The 12779-nt window shown below is 33.6% G+C and overlaps 1 protein-coding gene across 1 annotated transcript; it reads left to right on the forward strand.

The window, feature by feature from the left end:
* LOC104760326 (probable LRR receptor-like serine/threonine-protein kinase At2g24230) lies at positions 3424-8082 on the forward strand. Its single transcript, XM_010483227.2, has 3 exons — positions 3424-4954; positions 6404-6694; positions 7594-8082. The coding sequence occupies exons 1-3, from the start codon at positions 3568-3570 to the stop codon at positions 7920-7922; spliced, it is 2007 nt and encodes a 668-aa protein (XP_010481529.1). The 5' UTR covers positions 3424-3567; the 3' UTR covers positions 7923-8082.

Genomic DNA, 12779 nt, shown 5'->3' on the forward strand with positions numbered 1-12779 from the left:
AGAATATGAGACTCACACTCAAAGAATTTTCAGGAAGTTTAATACTTTACTAATCGAAAACAAAAATAAAATCGATCTGAAATAAAATCCGTTTATATATGAGTGAAATTACATTTTTGAAAATTTAGTCCTACCACCATGACATAGAAATGGCCCTTTGTGTTTGCACAAACATTTTTGTTGCAATACGTAAAAGAGGAGCAAGTCAAGTCTTATATAATGGGTTTGAGTTCATTGTTTAGTCATCATGATATTTTATGTGATTAATATATAATGTCTTGAGGTGGTAATCTTTGTTTTAGGAGATCTAACTCAAAAAGACCATTTTTTGTCAACACCAATGTCATAACATAATCACAACGAAATATAAAACAAGGAATATGGGGGTTACTATATGTTTTCTAAGACAGCTGCAACAAGCACAATCACTGCATGCATTTAAATATAGAGAAATTCTTTTAAATACCACTAAAAAGGTTTTTTTTCCAAAAATACTATATCTTAGTTTTCTTTTTCAAAAATACCACAAAAGTTTTTTTTTTCAAAATTACCACAAACACAAAAAAATTGATTTTTAAGGATGTAGATTTTTTTTTTAGGTTTGGGTTGACACATTAAGTTTTAGGGTATAGTTTTTAGAGGTAGAGTTTAGTATTTAGAATTTAGGAATTAATTTTTAGTATTATAACTTTAATTCAATTATGTGGTATTTTTGGAAAAAAATACATTTTAGTGGTATTTTTGGAAAAAAAAAACTAAATTATGTTATTTTTGGAATAAAAACATATTTTAGTGGTATTTATAACAATTGCTCTTAGATATATGATGTGACAAAACTCTTATAAATTATAACTAAACATAAGGACTAAGTTAAGTCCTCCACCAATCTACAAAATTTATTTTATTAGGGTGTTTTGTTTTGTTTTTTTGGGCATTCTTAACGATTATTTAAAGAATTGCAGAGCTTTCTCATTTTCTCAAAACCGGTTTCTTTGCATATTACATTAAGTGTCCACTAAAACATTAAACTATAGTCTTTTCTCCGGCGGACATTTCTTAAAGTCATAAAACTTGCAAATCTTTTGAAATAGTAACAACACTAATATTAAACTCGTATAATTCAACACAGCTTTGATTTTGTGTGGTTTCTCATGGGAATGTTTGGACAGCGATAAAACACAGTTATCAATACAATCAAACTTTATGTTAATGAATTCACAAAAAAAAAAAAAAAAAAGTCACAGTTTTCTCTCAAAATAAGTTGAACATAAAATAATTCAATAACCGAAATGTTAGATCAAACAGTGGAGTTATTCAAAAAGTACACAGTTGTTTTTATTTTACTTCTGGTGTCAACTACACCATTATTTACTTTCAACCAAACTCATCAACAAATAACCGATAGTAATAAATAGAAACATTTATTACAAAGGCAAACAAGAGAATTGGAAATTCTTAAAATATGTTTTTTTTATTAGTACTTAAAAAATTATTGGATACTCCTATATATATATATATATATATATTAAATTACACCTAGGAATACAAACATCGAATGAAAAATAGATTTTTGATTTGTTAAAAGATAGGGTCCACGTTACTATATATCATCATCTGCATCAAACTACCATACAAAGTCATCGCACCAACCATACCCCCTTTGCTTACTTCACTTGAGTTTCAAACCCATAAACAACAACAACAGAACTATACATACTGCAGATTAACAAATACGCAAATTGTTGCATATATATTAATATCGCACTTAAATGTGTCACATGCAACCCTATAAAAGACTCCTTCCTAATTAAGGATTTTAGTTGCTACAATACAAGTATGATTTTATTTATATCATTTCTTGTTTGGTAAACTATATGTTGTAATTTCCTGAATAATTGTTTTGATCTCAAAAATAATTGACAATAATTCTAATAACAAATAAATTATTTACCTTGTTTTTTAATGGTTGACGTGAGTCCTAACTAGAGTATTAGGCACGTTCCTGGTATATAAATGACGACAACTTACTAGTCTATCTCAAATCAAATTGCACTGAAAAATGATAAATCAACGAAAATATCCAGTTAAACACAAAGACAAGGTCAGTGTGCACCGATTCCAAACTCTTAGCGGAGGTATTGGTTTAGGATTTAGAAAGAATTTTAATGACTTTAAAAGTTAGGTAAAATATGTTGTTATTCAATCAAGACTTTTAAAAACTCTTTAAAAATTTGGTGTTATTGGTTGTGGATTTGTAAAAAGTTATCTAAAATCTTGATAAATTTAGTGTTATTGGATTAAGAGTTTTATAAAGTCATTAAAAGTTTTATGTTATTCAAGTAAAACAAAAGAATCTTGAATTGTTAATGAATTCAAATTTTATGTTATTGGTTTAGGATTTTATATCATTTCCTTCATAACAAAAGTCATGAAAACTCTTTCATCAAATAGAAAGATTTTACAAGATTAGAAAAAACAAATCATCAAAATTTTAAAAAACTTTCTAAACAATCTCTTAGAATCTTTTATTTTTTACTTTCAATTTTCTATGATTCTAATAATCAGCAAGAACATAAAGTTATTAAAATTTTTTCTAAATCCTAAACCAATACCTCCCCTTAATCTACCTGTTTGGTATTGCTTATCCTTTATTCCTTTTTTGAAGTATCCATATATGTGTCCATGATTGGAAAAAAAAACAAAGTGAAATGCATGATTTCTCTTTAGATTTATAGGATACCAATCATGTACTTATCATCATTATCTTTACGAGGTAATTTTTTTCTTTGCCTTTCTTTTCTTTTGAAAAAAGTGAAAGATGAATAAAAAGCTTCTAAACACAATATCAGTTATATATATATATATATCCGAATCACTAAAATTAGTTGATTCACTAATTTTAATCCGATATAATTTGAAGATGTATATATATATATACACTTGTTTGTTGATGCAAATAGTTTTAAAAAGAAAAGTTACTCAATGATTCAAATAAAACAAATTATTTATCTCCTTCTATATAAACTTTAGTCTAACTTTCGCTTTTTACAAAAGCAAAAGGAAAAAGTACCTTATAAAGACAATGATGATAATAAACACATGATTACATAATCCTCTAATCCAAAAAAAAAAAATACCCGTGAATATCTCATTAAACACTTCTTTAACGTCGATACACAAAAAAAAAATTGTTTTACTCGGCTACTATTTGAGTCGTCCGGTTAATTAATTACCACATTCTGAATAACTTGAAATGTATCTTTAATGCATAACTAAGTTTTATACATCCTGAAAAACTTACTATTTAATAGTAGTAATATTTATTTGCTAGGTTATAAAATTTGACTTTTATTTTTGCGTCATTATCCACGTCATCGATCGATAGCAAATTATCATTTGTATGTATCTATCTCCCTCTCTGTCTCTTTCTTTTCTGATAAACCTCACCAGCTCCTCTCACATACTGCAACTACTAAACCCTCTCTCTCTCTCTCTCTCTCTCTCTTTCTTTCTTCACCATTTCTTTATCTTCCATGGAAGAACAACTATCAACAACAAACTAAAAACATGTTTCTAAAGTTGTTTCTTCTCTTATCTTTGGTCTCTTTCTCACACTCATTAAACTCTTCTACAGCTTCTTGTCCTAACGACACAGACTTCCGTCAACTAACAAGAGTTTTCCGTTACGTCTCCGGTTTCAACTCTTCTTGGTTCTCCTCCTCTAACTGCTCCGCCGTCATCACTCGAGTCGTTCTTCCGTCAAGAAACCTGAACGGCACCGTTTCCTGGAACCCTTTGCGTAACCTCACGCGCTTACGTGTTCTTGATCTCTCCAACAACTCTCTCCATGGCTCTATTCCCACTTGGCTCTGGTCAAAACCGGGTTTCGTCTCCGTTGATCTTTCCCGGAATCGGTTCGGTGGTTCTATACGAGTGATTCCATTTAATGGTTCAATTTCTTCGGTTAAAGAGTTGAATCTCTCTTTCAATCGGTTTACAAACGCGGTTGACTTAACCGGGTTTATTAATCTCACAGCTCTCGATCTCTCTCGTAACAGTCTCGGTGTTTTGCCTCTTGGTTTAGCTTCTCTCTACGGTTTACAGCATCTCGATATCTCAAGATGTAAAATCAACGGCAGTATTAAACCGATTTCCGGTTTAAAATCATTGAACTACTTGGATTTATCGGAAAATTCAATGAACGGTTCGTTTCCGGTCGATTTTCCAAATCTTAACCATCTCCGGTTCTTGAATTTATCCACAAACCGGTTTTCCGGTTCGGTCGGGTTTGACAAATACCGTAAATTCGGCAAATCGGCTTTTTCACACGCCGGCAGTTTCGTATTCAACGACTCCAAAATCCCTAATCACTACCGTCTCCACCATCTCACTCACCGGAATCCTCCGCCGCCGCCACGTCATCAAACCGTCAAAACGCACCGTTTTCATAAGCACACTCCTTTGGTAATCGGCTTGTCGTCTTCGTTAGGAGCTTTGGTAATCCTAATTTTCGCGGTGGCTATAATTTTAATCCGCCGTAGATTGAAATCGGCGAGTATGAAATCGAGATGGGCGATTTCGAATCCAGCACCGTTGGATTACAAGATGGAGAAATCTGGACCGTTCGAATTCGGAACGGAGTCGGGTTCGTCTTGGGTCGCCGATATAAAAGAACCAACGGCGGCTCCGGTTGTGATGGCATCTAAGCCGTTGATGAATCTGACTTTCAAGGATCTGATTGTTGCCACGTCACATTTCGGAACGGAGTCCGTTATATCTGACGGCACTTGTGGTCCATTTTACCGTGCCGTTTTACCAGGAGATCTCCACGTGGCAATCAAAGTGCTTGAAAAGATCCGAGACGTTGACAAAAACGACGCCGTTACCGCGTTTGAAGCTCTTACTCGGCTTAAACATCCAAATCTGTTGACACTCTCCGGTTATTGCATCGCAGGTATCAACTAATCTCCCTGATATGTTTACTATCTTATTAATTTGTGACATAAGGTTTCGAAATTAACTTTAAAACCCTAATATATATATAGGACATGTTTTGATTCGACCAAGTAGCAAATACAGTATGTAACTGTATAACTTTGGATAGTATATATACATATACTGTATATGTAATGTAACAAACTATTTCCCTTTTTTAACTATGTTAGTACATGTATATACTATAGTTTGTTAAGTGTATATATACATATACTGTATATGTAATGTAACAAACTATTTCCATTTTTTAACTATGTTAGTACATGTACATGTATAAACTATTCACTGAACAAAAATCTATATGTTACTAAACAAAGTAATTAACGGTAAGTCGCTAAGAAATCTCACAAATAATTTTACCACAAAAAAAAAATCTCAGAAAAAATATATTTCAATTTTCAACGACAAAAATATGAAATAGCTGACTTTTTGTTTGTCCAAAATAAAATATAAACAATAAATCATGTAATTTTTCGCTAATTTAATTAGTGGAATAAGCTAATTTAGAACCAAATATATTAAGAGTGAAAACTAGGTTTTGACTATTTTATTCTATAAACATTTTTCCGTGGATTAAATTAAAATTATTATTAAAAAAAAATCGAGGCGTAGACGTCATTTAATGAATTTTTGTCTCTACTTTCACGGGTTTTTGGATAAACACATTAATGAGGCAATAAATGCTGAACGGTGTCGTATTCATTAGTAGCAGGTACAGTAGTATATTGTACAGACGAAAAAATGTCAGTTGTGTATAATGATGTTACGTCACGTACAAAAAAATCTAATACAGTATGTTTTTTGTGCCATGATTACTAGATTTTATGATTTTTCGTGACCTTAACGTAAAAATGTATAATTATTCCAAAAAGTTTCTCCAGAGCTAAAAAAAAAAAGTAATGTGTGTATGTGATAGTCTGAAAGATTCTTACAATGACTTGTTTTTAGGGTTGTTTCATTTGGTGTTTTTGTTAGTGGACTGACTTTAAAAAGTGTGCAGACAAGTCACATCCTTGCTTTGGGACTCGTAGAGGTTTATATAGATAGCTTGTCGGGTTTCAAAAATCCTTTCTCCTTTACGTATATGCTAAATATGTTTTCTTTCTGACCTTATTTACTATGTTCACCAATAATCACCAAAATATGACTGTTTCGCAGTATTAAGTATTAACTCTGTTTTAGATGGCGAATTCAAATGTTATTTGCATTAATACGTCTAGCACCACTTTGTTAATTTAACTAGGAATCTAGAATTTACATTTTTTTCGAATATAGTTAGTACGTATGGTTAAACTAGAAAAAGCAACATTAACTTTTCAGTTTCTGTTACAAAAAAGAACATTATTTTTTTTTCAGTATTAAGTTTATTTTTTTGTTCCTACCTAAAATTGTGGTTTAATGTTTTTAGGAAAAGAGAAGCTTATATTATATGAGTTTATGGCTAACGGAGATCTTCACCGATGGCTTCACGAGCTCCCAGCGGGAGAAACCAACGTGGAAGATTGGAGTGCCGATACATGGGAGAGTCACGTTGGAGATTCATCCCCGGAGAAAACAAACTGGCTAATACGTCACCGTATCGCCATTGGAGTTGCACGTGGTTTAGCCTATCTTCATCACGTTGGTACTACTCATGGACACTTGGTCGCTACCAACATCCTCTTAACTGAAACCCTAGAGCCGCGAATCTCTGATTTTGGTATCAACAACATTGCGAAAACCGGTGATGATCATAGTAACAACAACGTAGAATCCGATGTGTATAGTTTCGGGGTGATCTTGTTTGAGCTGTTAACCGGGAAGCAAGGGAAGGATGAGAATGTTAAATCAGTTAGACGTTTGGTTAAGGAGAGAAGAGGAGAGGAAGCTCTTGACTCGAGATTGCGGTTAGCAGTTGGAGATTCGGTTAATGAGATGGTCGAGAGTCTTCGGATTGGTTACTTTTGCACGGCAGACTCGCCGGGGAAGCGACCAACAATGCAACAAGTCTTGGGTCTTCTTAAAGACATACGTACGGTTTCGCGTTGAATTAGGAAAAAAAAAGTTGGGTTTAAGATAAATCATGTGAGTATTAGATTCGGGTGTTGTGAGGTGTGAGGTGTGTGAGATTAAGATACATGCGCTTGTGTCAAGGTACTTTGTATTTTTTTTTTTTTGAAATTATAGAAAAATATTTTCAAAAATTGGCAAATTTTTATTAAACTAATACAATTTTTATTGATAAAAAAGGTTAACTGAAATTTATATTTGATCACATCCAAATTTACATGAACATTTTGGAGGTTGTCGTTATATATAGTCTTATAATGTTTCATTCAACAAAGCCTTGTAATATCTTTAGAGTTTGGCATTGACACGTTAGTTGTCATCTCAATGAAATTAGAGTTTAGCGTTGACACGTTAGTCATATATTCCGAATCAAATCAGAGCTTGAGATACAATAATATTCTTGCCATTACCAAAAACAAATAACGATACCATAGCCATTGCTTAAAGATATCTAAATCTTGTATTCAAGAACTAACATTTATAGAAGTATATGTTATCGATTTGTCTAGACATTCCNTGAAACCCTAGAGCCGCGAATCTCTGATTTTGGTATCAACAACATTGCGAAAACCGGTGATGATCATAGTAACAACAACGTAGAATCCGATGTGTATAGTTTCGGGGTGATCTTGTTTGAGCTGTTAACCGGGAAGCAAGGGAGGGATGAGAATGTTAAATCAGTTAGACGTTTGGTTAAGGAGAGAAGAGGAGAAGAAGCTCTTGACTCGAGATTGCGGTTAGCAGTTGGAGATTCGGTTAATGAGATGGTCGAGAGTCTTCGGATTGGTTACTTTTGCACGGCAGACTCGCCGGGGAAGCGACCAACAATGCAACAAGTCTTGGGTCTTCTTAAAGACATACGTACGGTTTCGCGTTGAATTAGGAAAAAAAAAGTTGGGTTTAAGATAAATCATGTGAGTATTAGATTCGGGTGTTGTGAGGTGTGAGGTGTGTGAGATTAAGATACATGCGCTTGTGTCAAGGTACTTTGTATTTTTTTTTTTTTGAAATTATAGAAAAATATTTTCAAAAATTGGCAAATTTTTATTAAACTAATACAATTTTTATTGATAAAAAAGGTTAACTGAAATTTATATTTGATCACATCCAAATTTACATGAACATTTTGGAGGTTGTCGTTATATATAGTCTTATAATGTTTCATTCAACAAAGCCTTGTAATATCTTTAGAGTTTGGCATTGACACGTTAGTTGTCATCTCAATGAAATTAGAGTTTAGCGTTGACACGTTAGTCATATATTCCGAATCAAATCAGAGCTTGAGATACAATAATATTCTTGCCATTACCAAAAACAAATAACGATACCATAGCCATTGCTTAAAGATATCTAAATCTTGTATTCAAGAACTAACATTTATAGAAGTATATGTTATCGATTTGTCTAGACATTCCATTCAATGATTTATTAATTTTGAGCCGTACTCCACGTGATAGAATATTGAGGAGAAAAATGTTATATAAGGGAAGACAAAACAAAGTGGGTAAGGTGGGAAAGTATTGGTAAGAAGATAATGCTGAGAAGCTGGTGAGAACTTATTGGTTGTTTTTGTTTGTCTTTTCTACGATATGCATACCAAATTTTAGTCCAAGTATTGTATTCGAATAATTATAATCAAAAGATTTAGCGAATAAGACTCATGATTTAGCGAATAATTATAATCAAAAGATCACTGGATGATAATAAGATGTAGTTTTGTTTATTTAGATTTCAACTTTTTTTTAAAAAAATACATTTATATTAATTATAATTGCAATTTAAAAGCTGGTGAATGTTTTTTTGCCAAGTCTATGATTTATTTCACACTACTAAATTAAAATCAGAGTTACGATAGTACTACAAACTATACGTCAAACACTATATATTATATAGTCTCTTGATATTTTTGCCTCTATACTCTCTTGGCTGCCTGCACTTTGTTTTGTCCGATGACTGATCCATAAATTTTTCTTTCCAATTTTTCTATTTGTTTTGTTATGGATTCCACTTTATTCCGCTTTCAATATTCTTTTTATTTTTATATAATTTTCTTATAAGAAAATCAAATTTCGATGTGGATATTATTCGTATCATTCACCAAAAAGAGATAAACCAAAGTACTTAATCCTTAGCACTTTCGTCACGTCTATATCTTCACATCCTTTCATTCTCTTCTTGACTTTCTTTTTTCTTCTCTTTTCTATCTTTGTTTTGGTTAAAATTTGACACTTTTTAATATAATAAAACAAAACATTTTATTTGATCTCTTTACTTTTCCTTTTTCAGGTTTACTGGACTGTTTGTAACGTTCAAAAACACTTTCATATCTATTGCTATTTGCATATCATAAAAGTACAACAGAATACTACAGTTTTAAAGCATTTTACAAGTTGACAAAACCATTTTTAGGATACCTAGCTATACCAAGTAAGGTGTTTTATGCCTACTACGTTAATACTATTCTTTAGTTTCATTGGGCATGATCGCAATATATATAGCCGTTGAAGCATATGTAAAGGTATAAAGACACACAACACACTGATATACACTTGAAACACGCCAAGCCAACGTTTTTCTCTTCAATTTTATTAACAAAATTTATCTCTCACAATGATACAAAATTGTGAGAGACAAATTTTGTCTCGGCCCTTACTCAACCTATTCTACCCAATAGAATTGACCCTGACTAAGAATAAATCTGAAACTTTCTATTTTCTATCTAACACAACACCCTGTGTAGATCTAAGAGAAGAAAATAACCCTCTCTCTTTTTATCTATGAGAGAAAAAAACCAACCCTCTCTCTTTTCTATCTAGACTCTCACTAGTGTAGATCTAAGAGAAAGAAAAACAATTCTCTGCTCACTTAATCATCTCCCTGATTAACGTCACAAAGAACTGGGAACACATCTTCTAAGCCTTATTTTTGCGGCTTCGAAGTTTACAACTGTATCAATATTCTAGAGTGCTCAAATTGGCTCGTGGCCTACTCCTAGAATTTATATACACAACTTGAGAAACCCTAGAAGGCGAATCTCCAAGTATCAAGGGATAAGGAAACTGCTTCCTTCTCAAGCTTATCCTTTCCTTATATTTTGTAGAGAATATTCTTCATATCTCCAAGTACAATTTCGTCTCTATCTTCAATGTCAAGTCAGTAACCTTCTTTGACACATCATCACATCCACTCACGTCCTGCCACGTCAGCTCACACATCCACGTCAGCAACTCAGGCGTTTGTGATCTGATGCAGCTTCCTGATTGACACAACACTCTGTTCGGCACAAAGACTTGTTCCTCTCAGCGAGTTGTTCCAGAAACTGCATTTACAATCTCCTCCTTTTTGACTGAGTTTGATACTCAAGCATCTCTCTGGTTCATCCTGAAAAGACACTCCAACAAACACAAGCCAAAAACAGAACAAGGAACAACTAGACCAAACAACAGTCATTATCTAGCAAAATCAATCAACAGCTTGTTCAAACAGAACTATGATTAAGAACCTAATAATCAGAAACCCCAGCGGGCTGCAGCGGAAACCATGACCTTAATAGCTCTCTAATCAGACTTAATCAATTGACATATTCTCAATCATTAGCAAACTAAGATCAACCAATTAATCAATTAAGTCTCCCCCATAAACAATGATTCTCCCCCTAAACCAAGTAGTTACAAGGATTCTCCCCCATAAATTCAGAACTCCTTAACATTAGGCAATAACCAAAGCCAGAATCATTCTCCCCCAGCTTGAGTGATCAACTAAGTCAAAAACAGACATATGTATCACAACAGTATAATGAGTTATGGGAATCACTTACCTGCTAACAATGCTTCGCATCCTTAAGCACTTGATAATCAGTCTTGTCGCCTATTGAAACAGCTTCATGTGTGTAAGCACTTCAATTCTTCTAGCAACCACAACTTGTGTATCATGTTATACACTTTCAAACCTCTGCTTCACTGTAGATATCCTTCATTCTTGCATCTAAACCAGTTTTTCTGAACGATTCTACGCAGAGTCTTGTTGCCCTTACCTAATCAGATCAGCTAAGCACATATCACTTCTCCAATTCGTTATCTATAGGGAACTTAAGCATATGATCATCTGTTAACTCAACTAACATCAGCCTCACATGTCTAAGTGTGATAGTACATGTGAGATTCCAAATGCATAGTACTTCACAGGAATATTCACTGTCTTGATCAAACCCCTGACAGTTGACAGATTAGCCCACACAACTCATATACCTTTGGTTAAGTAAGGCTTAATCTCAGACACAGTTTTCAGAAGCCCAACAACTTCAAACATCCTCATCCATCATTATTGGAACCAAACACAAGCGTTCGTTCTTCAATGGATGTAAACGACCTAAAACAGAGTATCACACAACTCTATTTTCCCTGCAGATAACATGTCTCATCACAATCATATGCACCTGTTGATCATCAAGGGTGAGATGATCACCTGACCCTCTTTTGTTGACTCCACGACACTGAAGTTTCAACACACTTGTGCAGATGCTCTCATAACTCAAAAAGATGTCTCCTCGGTGATATAGACGATACGTCAAACAACTGGCAGGACATAGACACTTGCTTCGTAGCACAATCAATCTTCAGGTAAGAGTCCCTTTCATCAAATATGTTGATCAATGACGGAACTCTAATGAACAACCACCTGTTGTACATACATGAAAAAACAACTTGCAAGCACAATCTTCTGTCTAGGAGCACTCATCAGCCTCTGGTACATGTAACTCCATTCCTTCGTATCATGGAATTGACACTATACTCATTTATCGATACAAAATGAGTACCAGTCTTTCGAATCATCCTCAGACGCATGATGACTCAACAACAATCCTCTGAAGCCATTTCACCACTAGTGCCAAGTTGTGAGTTTTAGTAACAACTACTTCAAATCCTTCAATACTCCTAGTACACCCAAATATTTAGATGAACACGCAGTTCTTTGATCCTACTTACATGATCAATCTGTCGTTCAAAAAGTCAGACCCTTGATCAATTGCTGCTCTATGGATTTTACCACTTAGAGAATCATGATCATTCTTGTGAGCTGAAACAAATGAGCGTGAACCTGAAACACTTAACACACATCAGTGCACACTTGTTGAAAACATACAAAAATTTCTCATCAACAATATTTACAATCAACCTCATGTTTCAGCAATCAATCATATGAATTTAACTACAAAACATTGATTTTACAACACATTTTGTCTTTTCAGCCTTTTATACACAACCTCAAACATCCAAACATCGTTAATCACAGGAAGTGAGGGAACCAGAAAAGCAATAGACCATTAAGAGCATTCTTCTATTAATTTCCTACTTCTTAAAACAAGAGGTTTTCATACCTTGAGATCTGTTCTATGATGTGTGCCAACTACTTGTTAGGGACTTCACCAGAAACTACCACAACCTTTTGTGAATCTTCAAGAAACATCTCTGTGATCAGTGGCTAGTCTTTCGCTCAGGCATGCCTTTGATTCTTATGGTTCACCATCAACGTGAAGTAGGCAGCTGGAATTTCCTTTGGAGAGTGCATTGACAGTAGTGTATCAAGTATTTTTTTTTTTTATTATTTTAAAAACTTTGCATGACACACTACCTTAGAGCTTAGATCCAACAGACATGAATGGTGATACACAGTTGATACACAAATTTGAGACAAAAATACAGATTGGTTAAACCGAATTGATCTATCCGCCTAAT

The sequence above is a fragment of the Camelina sativa genome, chromosome 18, assembly GCF_000633955.1.
Source record: "Camelina sativa cultivar DH55 chromosome 18, Cs, whole genome shotgun sequence".
In the NCBI taxonomy this organism is placed as follows: domain Eukaryota; kingdom Viridiplantae; phylum Streptophyta; class Magnoliopsida; order Brassicales; family Brassicaceae; genus Camelina; species Camelina sativa.

Excerpts from the sequence above, each read along its gene's own strand:
- LOC104760326 (XM_010483227.2), top strand. The coding sequence starts at position 3,568 with ATGTTTCTAAAGTTGTTTCTTCTCTTATCTTTGGTCTCTTTCTCACAC. Across the intron at positions 4,955-6,403 it reads CTCCGGTTATTGCATCGCAG|GAAAAGAGAAGCTTATATTA; the intron begins GTATCAACTAAT and ends TAATGTTTTTAG. Across the intron at positions 6,695-7,593 it reads GCCGCGAATCTCTGATTTTG|GTATCAACAACATTGCGAAA; the intron begins GTATCAACAACA and ends TCTCTGATTTTG.